Source organism: Manis javanica, chromosome 10 (genome assembly GCF_040802235.1).
Source record: "Manis javanica isolate MJ-LG chromosome 10, MJ_LKY, whole genome shotgun sequence".
Classification (NCBI taxonomy): Eukaryota; Metazoa; Chordata; class Mammalia; order Pholidota; family Manidae; genus Manis; species Manis javanica.
In genome coordinates this window covers 35571344-35589328 of record NC_133165.1, presented here as the reverse complement: position 1 = coordinate 35589328, position 17985 = coordinate 35571344, and the positions used below count along the sequence as shown (strand labels likewise).

At 55.7% G+C, this 17985-nt stretch overlaps 1 protein-coding gene across 7 annotated transcripts; it reads right to left on the bottom strand.

Annotated features, from left to right (window-relative positions):
- Positions 1 to 76: 76 nt before the first annotated feature.
- Positions 77 to 13495, bottom strand: LAT2 (linker for activation of T cells family member 2). Of its 7 annotated transcripts, none has more exons than XM_037002688.2 (13): positions 13188 to 13478; positions 9672 to 9794; positions 9297 to 9336; positions 6831 to 6874; positions 6586 to 6643; positions 6376 to 6413; positions 6060 to 6095; positions 5949 to 5979; positions 5359 to 5414; positions 4198 to 4260; positions 3796 to 3881; positions 3220 to 3341; positions 77 to 1744 (listed from the first exon to the last, which is right to left on the bottom strand). In XM_037002688.2, the coding sequence occupies exons 1-12, from the start codon at positions 13327 to 13329 to the stop codon at positions 3267 to 3269; spliced, it is 792 nt and encodes a 263-aa protein (XP_036858583.1). In that variant the 5' UTR covers positions 13330 to 13478; the 3' UTR covers positions 77 to 1744; positions 3220 to 3266. The 7 variants fall into 7 exon arrangements, with proteins under 7 accessions (XP_036858583.1, XP_017535024.1, XP_036858585.1 ...); XM_017679535.3 differs by having other exon boundaries at positions 3796 to 3867; positions 13188 to 13470; XM_037002690.2 differs by lacking the exon at positions 3220 to 3341 and having other exon boundaries at positions 13188 to 13495.
- Positions 13496 to 17985: the final 4490 nt, after the last annotated feature.

Here is a 17985-nt window from a genome sequence, read left to right as displayed (position 1 = left end):
TTGTCTCCTCTCTTCCCTGCCCTTGGACTGTTCTGAAGCAAACCCCAGATGTCACTTAGAATGGTGGTTCTAAGGGGGTGGGAGTCGGGTATCTTGGCATCCTGATTGCTGGCCTCCTCAGAAAGCTTTGATTGGTGACATACTGTGTGACTGGCTGGCTCCCTCTGCCCCAGAGGCTCTGGGGTGAAGGGCCACAGTGGTGTGGCTGTGCACCGATGCAGACCGCCAGACAGCTGGGCAGGCCAGGCCTGTGCTCATCTCTCCCCTTGGGCTCTCCCACCCAGGCTGGGTTCACAGCTGCTGCCTGTGGCCTGAACCTCGGAAGCAGCCAGGGGAAGGCCCACTCTATCTCCTGCTTCATGCCCTCCTCCCCAAGTGGGGTTAGTCATCGTCCAGACCACACTACTGAATATGGACACTAAAGTGACACAGACAGGCTCATTGGCTTACAGTTTCAAGGAGGAGAAAAAAGTTAAGGTGGTCAAAAACCACACTGAAGTTTTACAAATTACTCTCAAGTACTTGCTCAGCCTCATTTTTGATCCAGAGCCACCTGGTCCCTGTGAGGCAAAGGATGATTTTGCCCGGTTTGCAGGTGAGGACCCCAGGCCCGCAGAGGCTTCAGGTCCCTGCAGCAAGGAGCCATGGGGGCAGGACTCCAGGGTGTGAGGTGACAAGTGGCCTACCGTTATGTTTGAGCTGTTTTTCCTTCTAGTTTCCTAACTTGTGGCATTGACTTCTCATGCCAAGAATTTGTGTGGCATCCTGGAAGAGGACTGGGCTTGGGGACAAAGTTCCTGCCCCCTCCTTCCCCTCTCCAGGCCTCAGTGTCCCTTGCTGTTAAACAAGAGCTTGACCTTCATTCCCTCAGAAGGTTTGCACTAAACAGGGAAAGCAGACAGGAGAAATACTGCTCTTAAACTAAAAGTTTATTGAAGCATTCAGGTTGGAGGGAGCATTTTATTTCCCAGACTGTGGCTTTTCTGACTCAGAAGGTCCCTTTGGACCCCTGCCCTTCCATGAGACAGTCATGTCACTGCCCAATCAGCTAAGCTGAGGCCAGTTCTGGGGCAAGGGAGGATTTCAGGGCAGCTGGGGGGTGCCCATCCTGGCCAGTCCTCCACCCTGCCTGCCCCTTCCAGACCGTGATGCGCCTTGTCCCCTGAATGGTCACAAAGATAGCTGTAGCCTCAGCTCTTCCTGAGTGAACTGAAGCCCAAAGAAAAGAGAGCCAGGGCTCCCCCAACTGCCCAAATTAAGTCATGTAATGCTTACAGGAGACAATGGGCAAGCATCACTACCCTGAAATGTAGGCTATTAAATATGGCTCTGCCCATATAAATTAATTGTATAAGTTTACAGGCCACGAGAAACAAATCCCAGCAACTGACATTAGTAATTTGGGATCCAAATCCAAAACAAGAAGAACATGAATACCAGTGTTGTTCCAAGTTTTAAAACGTGAGTGACTTGCCCGAAATCCTGGGCACGCAGCCACGGCAGCAGTGGGTGGGCTACCCTGGGTGCTAGCTCCTTCGGAAGCCTGGTCTGAGGGTGATTCCACGTGTAACCGTCCTTTCCTGGGACCAGATGGGTGCTCATTGGGACAGGCTGGCGCGTCTCCCAGAAGCACCCATGACGGGGGTCTAGAAGTGGAGCAACTCTGATGAAGGGCTCCTTGCTTCCTCAGAGGCAGTAAGGGAAGCAATAAGTAGTCCTACGCGCTCAGCGGTTCCCTTGGCTCCTTCATGAAGATGAAAAATTTGTTAGAAGGAAAAGTTTTGCTTCCATTAGTATTTTGTTCCCTCAGCACCGGTGTGGCTGGCTCGGGGTCAGGGGAGGGACACACAACAATGGTCCACATCCAAATGCCCCCCTGACGCGAGGCTGGCAAGAAAACCTGCCCATCAGACAGCCTCCACTGTGTTTCTTATTTAGGCACTTCAGCTCTTTTTTTGGAATCCTGTATTCTTTGACCCTGGCCAGGGCCTGGGTTAAGCTGACCCGCCTTCGGTGCAGGAATGCCTTCTGCAGACTGGCTGGGCGGCCTGCCCTTGTGCGGCTCCAGTGACTGATCACCTTCCAGATTGGTCCTCCCCCCTCACAGTGGGACCTGACTGGTGGTACCAGGCTCTGACTCAACTCTTTCCGCCTTGCCCAGCAGCCCTTCCACTGATTTGAACACCGTGGACTAGCCTGGGGCTCAGACCCTTCTCTGTGCCGGGCAGGATTCAGGATGTAAAGGCTCCATCCAGCCGCAGCCTGACCCAAACTTGAACGTGTGTCATTTCTGCCAGCACACAGTATAATGTAATGTCTTTCAGCTTAAAAGCCTGGGTAGCCCCTGCAGCTCCTGCCAAGGGGTTTGGGTGCATTTTGTTCATTACTATGTACCCTGGCAGGTGCCTGGTAAATATCAGGGGAATGAATGAACCATGGACTCAAATTTTGCAGCTCATCTTGTTGCTGGCTCTCAGATGGCCCAGGCTTGCCATCTACAGAGAGGATTGTCTGTGTCCTGTGGACTGGACTTGGGACAGACAGCCTTCCAGGGCCCTCTGGGACTGATCCTGTCTCCCAGAGAGTGGCAGAGTCTGGGCTCTAATGTCTAACCACTTGGGTGCTTGTCCCCTCCCCCACTCACTCTGTGTGTGACTTTGGGCAGGTGGCTGAACACTGTGCCTTTGGGACATCAAGAGATGGTGCATGTGAATACTGAGCACCATGCTGGCCTGTGTGGTAGCTGCTTGACACCATGTAGCCACTATTGTCATTGTCCCCGGCATCTCCAAATCCCAGCCTTGGCCGAGTCCTGCTGGGCTCATGATTTACATGCAGGGTCTTGTCTGAGATGCAGGTCCTGTTAGCTCTATTTTGCAAGTGACAAGATAGGTCACCTGCTCAAGGTTGTGGAGACCCAGCCAGAGCCCACCCCACAATTCACTAGCCTTCCCCGCCTGATATCCCAACAGCCTGAGAACCGTATGCATGCTGAGGATCTGTCATTTCACCAAGCCTGCCTCAGCAGTCAGGGGCAGAGTAGAAGAGACCCCTCAGGAGCCCAGAACAAAGGAGCAGGGTCCCAGCACCCTGCAGAGCCACCGCATTCAGTCCCCACTGTTGTTCCTCTGGCCAAGCTCCCTGTTGCCCTTGCAGTGGGTCCCCTGGGCCTGAGGCCCAGCATATTGCACCTGGGTAGCTGGACAGAGGGGACTGTACCTTCCTTCCACGTCTTCCCTAGGCTTCCGGGGCCACCACACCCTCATTCACATAATCAGGCTCCCCGCTGTCCTCATCTGAGCTTCCTGCCCTGGAGGGAGGTGCTTCTCTCGGAACCTGCTCTGTGGACCAGTGGGCAGATGTGAGATGATGGTCAGGTGGTTCCCACGAATACACCCAGGACTGGGTTCCCCCAGAATGCTCATCCTGGGCAGTCAAACCCACAGATGCCACAAAACTGCCTGCAGGAAATGCTACACAGGATAGCGTGTGTCCATCCTCTCTGGGATTTGCCAGAGATTTGCCCTGCTCCAGAGCTGGGCCCCTGCAACTCCATCCACACAGCTGGACAGGCAGCCTGCCTGATAGGCCCTGACCTCAGGAGGCCACGGTGGCTGCTGAGGGATGTCACATTATGGTTCAAGGCCCTGCAGCCACTGATGTGCCAGAGGCTTCATTGCAGAATCAGTTGGACTGGCTGCAGGGTAGCCCACCGCAGTCTGGCCCCCCAAGGCCAGGGCCCTCCAGGTCCCCAGACAGTGACCTCTCGGGAGCCACTGCTCTCCAGCCACATACCCAGGACCTTCCTGGATTCCTGCCACTGCTGGATGGATGCCGAGTTCTGATAATCCTCAGATCCCTCGTCACCTGCAGGGAGAGCACTGGGAGAGGGCTGGCAGTGGGGCAGCCACCATGGCGAGTCCTCAGGCCAGCAAGATGCCACGGGCCCCTCCAGAGAGGCATCTGCCCCATGCAGGGCAGCCCCCTTGGGGAGGAAGGGTCTCCTCAATGCATTCCCACTGAGGCCTGGGCCCCAAGGGGCCTCCTCCAGGACACAGGCTGTGCTTGACCCAAAGGCTCCAGGGATGTGGGGGACGCTTAGGCTTCAAGGAAGGTGATGCCTTTGGGCAGTGGGGGCTTTAGGTGCCATCCACCTCTGACCGAGGCCACCCCGCTGCCCGGTCCCCGCAGCCTCACCTGACTCAGGGCTCTTCTGCTTGCAGAGAAGCACATTCTCGTAGGAATTGGCATCGTCGTCATCTGCCAGGGAGAGAGAGGGGGCTCAGAACAGTGGTGAGCCCTGCCTGAAGGCCTGGTTCTTCCTCCTCCCTCCATCCATCCTTCCCTCCCTCAGCAGCTGCCCTGTCCTGCCAAGCCCCCAGCCCTCTGGATCCCCCAGGGCCTCAAACATCATTCTGGACCAGCTTCTGAATGGATGCCAGCCTGACTCCAGCAGTGTCCGCCCTGGGCTCCCTCACAGAGGGAGGTGCTCCCCAATGCTCTGGGGTCAGGGAGGTAGGTGGGGGCTGCAGTCAGGCAGCTGGAAAGTTGAGGGGAGGGAGGCCCATCTCTATCCGGGAAGGAAGGGCAGGAGGGCCGTGGGGATGAGGAGTGTCAGGAACCAGGCCTAAGCTGGCACAGGACCCTTTAAGCCAGGCTGGGGACCTGGGGGTCTGCCCTGTGGCTTCAACTGGGCCTAGGACTGCCTCATCACCCCTGGGACAGGGAAGCTGAGCTTTAACCATGACACCACCAGTATCCATCTGTTCTCCAAGAAATGAGGGCCGGTCGCCACTGCAGAAGTGGCAGAGGGGAGGAAGAGGACCCTCTCTTTGCCCACATGGTCCTCAGCCCCACCCCAGCACAGCCTGAGCAGAAGTCCATGTTGGGGAGCTAGATTCAAACCCCAGGTCTGTGCCCTCAAGTCCTCAGTTACTCTTTCTGTAAAGCAAAGGTGTTGACTGCCTGGGCCCATGAGTTCTAGGGCAGGAGCCCCTGCTGGGCTCAGTGTCTGTCAGCAAGGCTGCCCCGCCTGGCTCCTTCCCTGAGAGAACCTGGGTGACAGGGGCCCAGCCTCCTCCCTGCCCCTGCCCCTAGACCCCTCTGGGTCCCTGGCCTCTGTGGCCCACCCCCCTTCCACCCCTGCCTCTACACGTTCCTTTCTTCCCCTGACCCTGGACTCCTGCCTGCACTGCCAGCCTCCCTCGGCCATCCGCCATCCTCCATCCCTCCTGACCAAGGCCCAGCCTCCTCCCCGTCCTCCCAGTGGCCTCTGGCTCTGGGAGTGTGGCTCCTGAGGCTGAGCTCCCACGGCCACCTTCTCCCTCTCCCTCTCCCCATCCTCACCCTCCACCTCACCTTCCAGGGGCTTCTGGAATTGCTCCCAGTTGTAATAGTCCATAGTGATGGGGTCTCTGGCAAGAAAGCCCAGACACGGTGTGGGTTGCTGTGTAGGCTGGTGGCTGGGGTGGGGGGTCCTGGGGCCAGTGAGGCTGGGCTGCTCCAGCCATCACTCCCTCAGGGCCCAGGGGGCCAGGCCAGGCTCTCTCCCATCCCTCCATCCAGCTCTCCTGACCATCCTGGGGCTGAGGGGGTGGCAGCCTAGCTCTAGCCACCTTCAGGGGACTCTAGGCAAATCCCCATCTGCTCTGGCCTGTGTTGGCCTATCTGTGAGGTGAGGAGTCATCCCTGGGGGCCCTTCCCCTCTGGGTTCCATGGAGCTTGTCTGACAGTGATGCAGGATGAGATCCCCCTCCCAGACAGCCCCTCCCTGAGCATGGCTACATCCCTGTCCCCACAAAGCCATGGCCACCTCAGGGGAAGCAGTGCTATCAGGAGCCTGCCTGGGCCCATGAGTTCTAGGGCAGGAGGCCTTCATAAACAAGGCAGCTCCAGGCAAGGGCAGGCAGGCTGGGAAGGAAGTGCCAGGGCCAGGAGAAGCTGCTCACATGTAGACTGCATCTGACCCATGTCTACTTCCTGCAGGAGGAAACGAGAATTAGCCCTGAGCACTTGCCCATGGACCCCGCTAAGCCCCCACCTCCCGAAAGCCCACCTACCTTTGCTGAAGTTCTGGTACCTGGGGGATGCGGAATCTGGAAGAAAGGCCAGGCTCATTGCTTCCTTCCCGCCCCTGCCACCTCCCAGCTCTTGCAGCCCACGGGAGGCCTCATTGCACACCATGAGGCTCAGGTGTATCCCACCTTCATACCTCTGCCCCTGCTGTCTGACCCTCCCCTCTAGGTCAGTCGCATCAGGCCTCCAGCCCAGCTTGCCTGGCGCCCAGACCTCCCCTGCACAGTATCTGTCCCAACAAGTATTTACCTGTCTCAGTCCCACCTTGGCCCCACACACCTGTGTCTGAGAGTCACTCACCTTCGGTGCTGGGGGAGAAACGCAGCAGCTTGTCCTTCCTGCAGGGGAGGGGAAGGAAGGGACTGAGGAGGGCCAGGGAGAGAGACCCTAGGGTTTCTGAAGTTCTGAATTCCTAGGAGGGTCTTGACTTGGGCTTAGCCAGGTGGGGACTCAGGTCCCCCTTGTGGGGCTGTGACCCCTCTGAGCCTGAGGCACAGGGCTGATTCCTACCTTGGTGCCACATCAGAGGCCGTGTCCACGAGGGCCGCTGGCCAGGACTGCCTAACCACTGCAAAGGACAAGGGGGTGTTGGCCAGGCCCCCAGGCCAGCCCACCAGTGCAGCCCCCTCATCCACCCAGCCATAGCCTCAGATCAGGCCTGGCCACAGCCTTAGAACAATGGGATGGAAGGGCCTTTGATATGGACACCCCCAACCCCAAGCCCAGTCCCTGGACCCTTCTGTTTGGGGACTCACAGGAATAGGTCCGGGCCACTGAAAAACTCTGTTGATTCTCTTGCCTAGAAACACATGGAGGTATGTTTAGCCAGGGCCTGGCTTCCTCCAGCCCAGGGGACACAGAGACAGAAGATATGGACAGAGAGGAGAGGGACAGACCAGGGAGAATGAGGAGAATGCCTCCCCTCCAGACCTCAGATCCAGGGCTGCCTGATTCCCCCTTCTCTGGACTGCTCCCTTGCCCTACCCATTGGGTGCCCACCCTTCTTACATGGCCCTGGTCTGAGCCAGCTGCCAGCCAGACCCATGCCCCTACATGGCCTCTCCAGGACCCCTGGGATGGTCAGGAGGGTCTGTGGGCAGGGCTGGGGAGGCAGCTATGAGAGTCTGTGATGTGAGGGTCAGGGTGACTGCTCAGGGAGCCAGTGGTGACTTCAGTCAGGAATAACAACAAGGTCCCACGTACCCCCCCCAGGAGTGTTGAACATTTTAAGAGAGCACACACCTCTTGAGATGTTCAAACACACCTATATTCCCAAATAATGAGTGAGACAACAGCAAAGTGTCTAGCCATTGTCCAATATCTGCCTTTGAAACAGATCTCTGATTTTTATTTAGGCTGCCATGTGCCCATCTGAAAGACTATATTCCCCAGCCTCCTGTTGCACCTAAGTTTGGCCATGCGATTAAGCTCTGGTCAATGAAATGCAAGCCAAAGTCAGAACTTTCAGGAAAGCTCCTTATGAAGGCACTGCCAACCAGGGTACATCCTTTTAGGTCTTCTCCTTCATTCTTAGTACTGTCTGGAATGAAAGACAAGGGCTGGAGGTCTGGCTGCCATTTTGGACCATGAGAATAGATATCACCTCTAAGGATGGTGGAGCAGATTAGCTAATCATTACAGCATTTTGGATTCCTCTCCTGGATCAGAACGGGTACCTGGCCTAGCCCTCCAGGAGGTTCTAGGGGCTGGGGGTCAGGGTGACCTGATTTAGGAGGAAAGCCCTAAACCCGAAGGAGAGAACTAGGCATAGTTTCCCAGAGAAAGTGATACAGCTGCGCCTGGCACACACAGCAGCCACTTTATATAAGCTGGCAGGACTGAACCCAAGTGAGTGGGGGACAACCTGTTTTTCCTCCCACCTTCTCCCACTTAGGCCCAGTTTTTCCACCTCCCACATGAGGTTTAGCTTCTGGCTCTGACAGTCCACAATTCTAAGGTCCACCAAGGACCTGGACTGTCCAGGGTCTGAGGGAGGAGGGGAGAAGGGAGATACTGAGGAGGCCTGCCTTAGGACAGGGAGTTTGGGGGGTATAGGGGAGCCCAGTCCACCCCTGGTGGAGATTGTGGGCTGGAAACCCAGAGAACCAAATGACCAAAAAAATCCTGGAAAGGTCCAGCCCCAGCCCCAGGGGTGGGCATAGATGGGAAGATTCTATTTTCAGATTTTACTGTGGTTTTTCAGTTGCAAAAGGAAATGAGAAAGGGCGTGTAGGCGTGTTTGTATGTGAGTGCTTGCCTGAGTGTGCACACAAGTGCTGCAAGTGTGAGAAGTGCACACGTGAGTGAGTGTGGGAGCCTGTGGGTATGAGTGGGCATGTGTGCAGGTGGGCCTCGGCATCCCCCAGGCCTTCCGTAGTCACAGTCCTACTCCATGTAAGGATACCGATGGCCTCTGCCCTCCTGCCCAGGTTGCCCCTGGCCCACAGCCCTGACCTGCAGTGTCCTGCATGGCTGACCATCCCAGGGCCCCAGAGCAGCCCACCTGTCCTCAAAGTGCCTGGGACTCTATCCTGCCTGGGGTCTGCCACCCAGCCAGGGGTCAGTGACCCCACTAAGTCTCTACCCCGATTCCCTTGCTTCCTACTGCACTAAGCTCTTCTGTGGCTCCCCTTGGCCCTTAGGACAAACGCTAAGGCCTCTTCCCATAGTCAAGGCCCCCCACCTCCTCTTCCAGCTCATCGCTCTCAAGGAACACCCTCATCTGCCACCTCATCCCGAAAGACAATGTCCACCCTGGTCTTCCGTTGGGGACAGCCCCCACAGCTCTCTCTGGAATGTCCCCTTTGCCTTCTCTCCCCCAAGGGATGTGCCCATGTCCTGCCCTGCACTCCTTCAGCATTTTCCAGGGGACCCTCGGACACAGCTCAGTTGGCTCTGTGCCTAGTCTCTGTCCCACAGCTCCCTATTGCCCCAGGAGGGTGGGGTTCTGCTGTGAACGCCCAGCACTGGCACAGTGGGCTCCCCTGGGTGGGGGTCAGTGGGAGGAACTCTGGAGATGCTCCTGGGCCAGGAGAGCAGCCCCCCTCCTCCCAAGGCCCTCCCCACCTGGCTGGGCAGGAGCTCCCTGACCAGAGGGGCCCCTGGGCGCCCCCTCTCCTCCTCCCCTGACCACATGGGGCCCACTAGAGGCTGGAAGAGGTGTGAGTGAAGGGGTGAGGGGCAGGGGACAGGGAAGCCCACGGGCACATGACACCACTCACAGACTCCTCTGCTCATAGATTTTCTCAGACTTTTTCGCACCTGTAAGAACAGAATATCTTAGCAAGTCCTCTCTAGCCTGTGCCCTGTGCAGGCCTCAGAGAGGACGACACTGTGGGCCACCCAACATGGACAGGGATTGGACGCCATGGGCAGCCTGCCTCCCCTTCCTTGTCCAGTGACCCCTGCCCCACACATGCCCCTTAACCCAGCAAAGCCCAGGCTCCTCAGTGAGCCAGGCCTGGTGTCTTCAGGGCAGTTTCAGGGCTGGCCTTGTGAGGCTCACGTAAGGCCCCTTGTGGCAACAGCCAGGTCCGGGCCTGAGCACATCTCTGGTGCACTGTCTCTTCCATCGCGCCTGTGACCCCAGCCTTTACCTGGGCGGGAGCAGCGCACACACAGGCCGGCTGCCGCCCCCAGCAGCAGCAGCAGGGCAGCCCCAGGCCACAGCAGCTCCATCTCGGTGCTCATGTCCTCTCCTGGCCACTCTTCCTGAGATGCTGTAATGTGGGCACCTGTGAGCCAGGGCAGGGGTGGCAGGGCCACCCCCTCCAGGAGGCTGGCCGCCCTGCACTTTCCCCAGCCCCAGAGCCGAGCCCAGTCCATGGGAGAACCACCTGCTCCCCTGCTCCAGGACCACTGGCCAGGACGGAACCAATCCTGTACCCATCTGATCCAGATCCGCACTCCTGTCCCCAAGGACCACCGTCACCACTTGGTAAATGCTGGAAGGTTCTGGGGGACCACCAGGCCCCACCATGCATATGTGTACACTCCCACACTCACCTGTGCTTAATATGCATGACTACACTTTGAGGGGAGGGTGTCTCTCTCTCTCAAAGGGGCTTGTATCATTTTACAAATAAAGAAACCAGAAATCCCACAGCTGCTAAGCGGAATGACAGAATTTCAACTCCAGCCGCTGGTCCCCAGCCACCTCTGGCTCTGCCACAGCATCCCATTGCCTCCTGTGAACGCAGTTCTGCTGCCCAAACTCAGAGTCTGCCGCCCCTGCAGCATGGGAGCCCCTGGCAGCCCCTACCTGCCCTAGGGTGCTTCCCTGACCCCACCCATGGCCTCCCAGGGAGCTGGGAGGAGGAGGTCCGGAAGGCTTCTGGGAGGATGTAGGCCTGAGTCACGCTGAGGAGCTGGGGAAAGGGAGGCTTAGGAAGAAATCTAGCCTTGTCTGGCCTGCCTCCTGCTTCAGGCTCCCCTGAGGCCTGTGCTCACCCCGAGGTTCCTGAATCCCTGTGGCAAAGATGATGAGGCTGTGGGGGGCCCTTCACAGAGAAGTCACCTCTCCTTCCTGCAAGAGGCCAAGTGAGCCAGTGGGAACTCGGGAAATCGTGGACCTTGTGACGGGCTGCCTCCACGTGAGGAGAAAGGCTGCCCCCACCAGAGCGCTGTCTGGGGCCTCAGCTCCCACCACCTCCGGCCTGGGCACTGCCCTCTGGCCTGCAGGCCCTCCTCCTCCCCAGTCCCGCGGCCACGGCCAAGGCCATGTCGTGCCCTGCCGAGCAGAAACACCAGGTCTTGGAGGGAGGACCCCACTTGAGCCTCAGAGCCTCTTGGCCTCAATTTCCTCATCTATGGAAGGGGATCAGGCCAGTACCTCCCTCAGAGACTCGCTGGAGGATGAGTGTGACCAGCCAGGCTCACGGTCTGGGCTTCCTGAGAGAGACTTGCTAAGGGTCTTACTGTCCTTGCTGGCTGGTTTGGACAGCCCCTCATGCCCCACCCCTGACATCATTGTCTTTTTGGTTAGGACAGAGGATCTGCCCCCGAAGGAGACTCAGGCACAGACACGTGGGTGGGCTGCACACGTGTTTGCTGAGACCGGACAGGGGTCTGCTTGAGAGCACAGGAGTGAATCCACGCTCTAGGTTGGGCACTGAGTCCCTGGGGCCTGGCTTGCCGGCCTCTGCTGCCCTCCTGGGGCAGGGTGGCCCTCCATCCCAGAAGCCCTGACCACCAGGAAGCCTGAGCCCTGGACCCCGCTGTCCTGGAGGAGCAGCATGCTCAGGTCATGGTCCTAGCCCTGGCCACCCCACCCACCTGGCACTGGACGAGGAAGTGAGGGGACATGAGAACACAAATTCCATCCTTGCTCTGGAATCTCAGTGGCCCCAGCCTCTGTTAAACAGGCAACAATGACACTCATCCTTCAGGTCTGTCATATGAGGCCCAGCACCTAGATGAGGCATGTGAAGTGCTGCTTCGGGGGCCACGGATGGCTGTGACTACCATGACTTGCCATCAACATGGTCCCTTTGGAAGAGGAAGGGGCGGCTGCAGCCTGCTGGGGCTGGAACCGGCTGGACAGCCTGCAGCAAACTGTGGAGCAATCTATCCGGAGCTCTCCCTGCCGGGTGTCCCAGACCAGGTCTGGGCCTCCTCTGCTGCATTGTGCCAGGACCCCGGGAGGGGCTAAGATCTGAAGGAGAGCGTGGCCTTCGGCCCAGCCCCTTAGTTGTCACAAGGGACACACCAGGTCCTCTTTCAAGGCAGGAAGGTGGAGCCCAGAAATGCAAGTACTCTGTCCAAGGCCACATAGCTATCCAGTCCCAGAGCAGGCATCCAAACCAGGACAGGCTGACTTCAAAGGCCGCACTCCTTTACCTCTTCCTTAAATTACATTTTTAAGAATCATGAAATATTTTTTAAAAGAGAGACTTATTTGAGGAAGACCTGGGACCGCCCCCACCCCGACTCAACAAATCTGCCTTTTCTCTTTGCTTTCCCACCCAGGTTCTGAGAGCAAGTGGGGCATGAGGGTGGAGAGAGCAGAGGCTGAGCGCCCAGGAGAAGCAGCCCCAGCAGCCCTACGGGGGCCCCAAGGGGCCAGGCAGGGCTGGGCGGGGTGGGGAGGCTGCCACAGCCTGTGGCTCTGCAGGCCAAAATAGCACAAAGGGAAGTGGGCAGTTTTCATATGAACAAGGTTTGCAACATGCTGGCTGCAAGAAAGCCCTCAGGCTGGGCTAAGTGAACCCCAGCATCTGAGCCGTGCACCTGAAAAGGCCTTGGGAAGCCAGTCTGACCAATCTCCCAGCCCTACTCATGCTGGAGATGGGGAGACTGAGGTGCACCAGGGTCCCAGGGCAGGCTGGGGAGAAGGGGTTGGATGAGGGGTCCCTGCTGGCCAGGCTCTGCTCTGGGGCCTGTTGTTTTCCCAAATAATCTCGGCCTTTAGATGAGGCCACCTGAGAGGCCTCTAATGGAGGCTCTTAAAGCTCAGGTGGCCAAGGCAAGGGACTGAGCAGCCTTTTCCCAGAGCAGAGGCAGCGGATGGTGAAGATCAAGACCACCTATTGATAGAGCTGGGACAAGGGGCTCCCTAGGGCCTATAGCCTCATGGACCCCAGCAGAGGGTTGGCAGCCCAGGCTGGGGACTGCGTAGGGTGGCAGGGGCACCATCGCCATCTGGCCTGACGCAGAACCAGGCACACTGGCCTGTGGAGTCTCACCGGTCCTCCCATAGCCCTGCGGCAGGGATAGTCCAGCCCCATTTTTCAGAGAAAGAAATCAAGGCTCATGGGCCTGGGCTTGCAGAGGTGATTGCCCTGGCCCTTCACCAGTCTCTGGAAGTGATGAGACCACCCCAGGGGCTTCCCAAGGCTGTGCACCCTCAGCTGGGCACGGCAAGGACAGGGAGGTAACCAGAGCGTTAGAAACAGGCCTTCCCTCCGAGGGCTGCAGGGCTGGGGTGAGGGTTCCCTAGCCAGCGGTGCCTCAGCAGGACTGGGGCTAAAGGGTGGGGTGCCAGATGTCCTGGCATCTTTCCACCCTACCCGGTGGGCTGCTTAGTGCCCTGCTGGGCCAGGGGAGTCCGCGGGGGACAGTCTCAGGACCCCTGCCTCAGGGCCAGGCCCCAGGCCCTCCTGGGGAAGGCTTACCTAAGAGCTGGGGGCTCCTCACTGCGGCCACCTCATCCTGGCCCACACACCTGCTAAACTGCCGCCAACACCACAGGCACTGGAGGGCAGCAGGCAAGGCGGCGGGCTTCCTGTCAGCCACTGAATCATCCACCTCACACATCCGCTGCTCTGCCGGACAGGCTCTGCTATTAACAGCTGGGGACAGAGACACAGAGACAGAGAGAAAGAAGGAGACAGACAAAAACACAGGCACAGGGAAAACAGATAGAAGCGGACGCACACACACTAAATACAAACACAGGCACACACAGTTCTCAAAGAGGGGGAAGCACACCCTGAAGGACAGGGGGAATAGAATGAAAGGGGGTGCTTGCAAGACATCCCCCAGGCAGCGAGAGAGTAGGAAGATGTGGAGACACACATGCTCAAAGCCACACACAACACAGAAATACCCATCCACCTTGACATTACACACAGCCAGAGAGGGAGTGAATCAAAGGCACATGCATAGAAAGACACATGGTCAGCAGAGAACAAGAAAGAAAAATGCAGACACACACACACACACATACACACACACACATGGACAGACAGATAGGCAGAGACTGAACCTGAGATGGATCCAGAGACAGAGGAAGACAGAGATACACAGACTATCAGAGACATGAAGGAGGAGACAGCCAGAGCCAGAGCCACTCAGAGAGCAAGAGTCCCAGAGAACCAGACATACCTACTTCCAAACGCACACACACAATATGGGTGGATGGGGACAGAGGGATGCATGGCAGATGCATGCCAGGGGAAACAGAACCAACAGCCAGAGCCAAAGACAGCCGGACAGAGGAAAGGACAGTGGGACCAACAGCCGCAGGCATCAGGGAGCCCTGCTGAAGGACAGGACAATCCCAACTCCCCTTTAGTCCTGGGAGCCCCAGCTCAGCTCCCATTTTCCAGGTGAGGCTCATGGAGGAAATGAGTATGGCCCCCTGTCTGAGCGCTGCTGCTCCCGGGCCCGGCCTCCCCACTCCCCTGCCTGCCTGTTGACGGGAGGATTGGAGCAGAGCAAACCAGCTTCTTGGGACAGATCAAAACCACACAGGTCGCTCAGGATGAGGGTGGTGGGGGCCTCTGTTACTGGTCCTTCAGCTTGCCTAAGGCCATTGAACTATTAGTGGCCCTCCACCTGCTAGAGACCCCGGGGAAGCCCACGAGGGTCCCCTAGCTCCCATCGGCCTGGCATTTCCAAACCTGGGCTCCCCACCTTTGGGGGCCCCTGTCTGCCTGGGCCTGGGTTTCTCTTTCAGCCCCAACCTGGGGTGGCTGAGATTTCCTGCAACACCAGGAAGGTGGGGGCGCGGTCAGGAGGCCCCACTGGGATGGAAACAAAATGGGAGGCCAAGCAGCGTCCTGCTGCCACCGTGTGGGTGAGGAGGGTAGCACATGGTCTGGGAGCTTATTTTGGGAGATCCTTTGACCTTCAACATCAGGAGCCCGTCCCTATCGTCCTCATAAATACGTAGCAGGCCTAAAACCAACCCCATCTCAACTCCCAAACCTATGCCTTTGCAATCACTGCCAGCCTGGCAATGCGACATTTAATTCCTATGATAACCTGCCAGCTGGTGGGAAGATTGGAGGCTCCCAGGGACTAAGCTGAATTTGAATCTAGACCCCAAAGCCACTAGAGCGTTGTCTGCACCATTCATAGGGACATCAGTGGGTACATGCCAGCAGCACTTCTCATTGGGAGCAGCGGCCAGGACCCTCACACAGCTGGGACAAGCCTGCATTGATTCCATGGGTCTACTGGGCTGTTTTTTATTTTTCTCTTACTGATTTGCAGGAATTCACACACCCATTTTTTTTAGTTTGTGACTTGACTTTTCATTGTTTCTATTTTGATAAAGTACTTAAAACAAAATAAAAAAACTAGTTAGTATATGCTTCAAGAGTATAATGCATGTGAAAAAGACTTCTACCAATATCAAGGATTGGTGCCGCTTACAGAATCTCTAGGCTACCTGAAAAGCTTCTGTGATCTCCCTTAGGAAGGCAAACTCCTAGTCCAGGAAGGATTTTTTTTTGGATTCATTTGATTTTTATACTTGATTTATATGTGAATCCCACATTTCTCCCTTATTTATTTATTTATTTTTTAAATAAAATGCTGAAGTGGTAGGTAGATGCAAGATAAAGGTAGAAAACATAGTTTAGTGCTGTAAGAGGGCAAATGTAGATGATCAGGTCTGTGCCTATGGACTAAGTATTAATCCAAGCTAGACAAGGGCATTAAAACATCCACACATGCAGAAGATTTCTCTCAAAACAGGGGGGGTGAGGTTCTAAGCCTCATCTCTGTTGATCCCCAATTCTCACTTGATGGCCCCCCTGCGACTGTGCCTGTCTTAGGTTGTTCCTCCCTTGAGGAATCTTACCTGCCTCTGACTAACCAGCCATCTTCCAGGAAGGATTTTATAAACATTGTACCTCATCTCCCACAGTGAAAATAACAGGGAACAAATTCTCTCTAAGGCTTACACTGAATACCAAAGAGCCTGCCACTGCGAAAGAAGTGCTTTTATTTGAGTATTTTTTACAGTTAGAGAGTGGTTACAGATTGGAGAAGAGATTAGTAGGTTATAATAAAGTACAGTCATTATTTTAGTTCATTTACATGATGACAAAATGTGAAAGACACTTAAGATACCGGACATGTTTGTAAGCCTGCTCATCTCACACTAAGTTAACTCCACCATCTCAAAGTGTTAAAGACTGGCCAAGAAAACATGGAAGATAGAGCAAAGCCCCTAGAAGGCCTGATGCCCTTCAGGGACACACGAGGAGCCCAGCCTGAGCAAACCTGTCACCTGTCTGTGCCACATTTAAGGCTGTGTGACCAGCTTACAGCTTACAAAAGGGCAACCATCTGAGGACGGGGCGGCAGACCAGGTGGGAGCCATCAGTGACACAAACCACGCACTACTATCCTGTACTCAAGATCCTTTAGAAAGCTGGGGATGTGACACCCTGGTTGTTTCCCCTCCCACCAGGCAGAGTCCTGCTGGCAGACATCCAGAAGCTGGTGGGCAGAAGGCGTTCTGCCTGCCCTGCTCTCCTTCAGATCAGGAAGCTCCACAGACAACCTGGCCCCTCTCAGGTCCGAACACAGGTGTCATTCCAAAGAGTGAACCCTGTCGTGGGGTAGAGACCCTGTATGACCTCCAGAGCCACCTGGAATTTGAGGACTAAGGGGAAACAACAGAAGTGTTTTAAATTAAAGTACAATTCATGGAAAGAGCAATTATGAGACTTTCTAAAAAAAAAAACCCAAACGAACCAGCACAAATCTCCAAAGGCCAGAAAGCACCATCTCATCACACACCACACAGAAAAGAATCGGTGCTTCCAGAATCTTCAGTCAAGCAGCTTTACAAATTAGAGTTAATTAGCTCTTCTTGTTCTGGACTTCATCTCTATGTGTTCTCCTTCTGAGAAAACTAGGCTATTCCTCAGGAACTGTCAAAGTTGATGCTAGGTAACAATTCCAACACCTTCCTCCTCCACTCGCATGTCCACCTCCTGACCACCTTCCTCCTTCTGCCTCCTAAGGCCTCCATGAAAAAAACGGGATCTGTGATGGGAAACCCAGGCTTCTGGAAGTCTGCTGTGCAAACTGTCCTCTCCTAGGACCTGGAAAAACGATCTGGCCCCTGACAAGATGTACTCTAAGGTGAACATTCCTAGAAACCTGAGACCCTTATTAAAAGGGCCTCAGCTGGCATACCATTAGTTTCTCTGAAGCCAGTTCAGGAGTAGCAGAGAAAGCAGATCAACTACCTATCTAAACCTAACTCTGGAACATTCACACAGCTGGTACTTTTAATCATCACAAGCCATATGAAAATGACCTTACTTATTTGGGTGCTTATTTGGGGAAAGACTTACCCTCCTCTTTTAGTTCAGTCACTTATGGACAAGAGGCAAGTACCAAAATGCCTTCTGTAACATTTGTTATCACAGAAATACTACACACCAGGACAAAAGGTGCTTGTGGGAAGCCACCACTAGTTACAGCAACAGAGGGTTGGGAGGGGGGCCAGCTGCACAAGAATTTGATTTCAATAACAAGGAACCTCTCAGTTACCGGTGGACCTAGACGATCCTTTCAAGGGACTGAACAGTCACGGGCCCTTCAAATGTGGAATCCACAAGAGCTTTGTAAAGAAGCCTCATAGAGCTGACATCACACCCCTGGCCACCAGCCCAGGAAACCCCTCTGAGGGACCAGGTTACAACTCCTCAGCTTAGGACAGGGGGTTCACAGACTCCTCCCTTTGGAAAAAACACCAGTGGGCATCAAGGCCTCTCCTCCACACACACTTAGTGGAACAGTCCAAGTCACTAACTCATGTATCTGCTGCACAGCACCCACCCTCTCCCCACTGTATTTCCGCAGATGAAGCTGCAGTCAAGGTTCTTACCTCCAGCTAAGTGGATCCTGTACTGTTCCAGGCCCCCTACTGCCACTGTCCCCACCAGCCCGGCTTCTCTCAAAGCTCACAACTCTGCAGCTTGCTCACTGGACCACAGAATCACCCAACTGCCCAGCAGCACCTCCCAAAACATGCCTGCCACAAAGCAGCACCCATCAGTGTCATGAAAAGCTCCTGGAATTTCTTCTAAAAACAAGTAGTTATTACAAGTGGTGTGTAAAGGCTAGATGTTTTCCATCTTGGGGAAAAAGGCCCTTCAACCAACCAAAAACCATAGCTGTACTGTATGTAAGGTTTCTGTTAGGAAAATTACATATTTAGGA

What these genes read in the sequence shown, in the direction of transcription:
- LAT2 (XM_017679535.3), bottom strand. Translation starts at nt 13,329, where the DNA reads ATGTGTGAGGTGGATGATTCAGTGGCTGACAGGAAGCCCGCCGCCTTG. An exon ending in GGGTCAGATGCAGTCTACAT is followed by an intron (nt 5,415 to 5,948) that starts GTGAGCAGCTTC and finishes CTTTCTTGCCAG; the next exon opens with AGACCCCATCACTATGGACT. An exon ending in GCAGAAGAGCCCTGAGTCAG is followed by an intron (nt 3,868 to 4,197) that starts GTGAGGCTGCGG and finishes CTCTCCCTGCAG; the next exon opens with GTGACGAGGGATCTGAGGAT.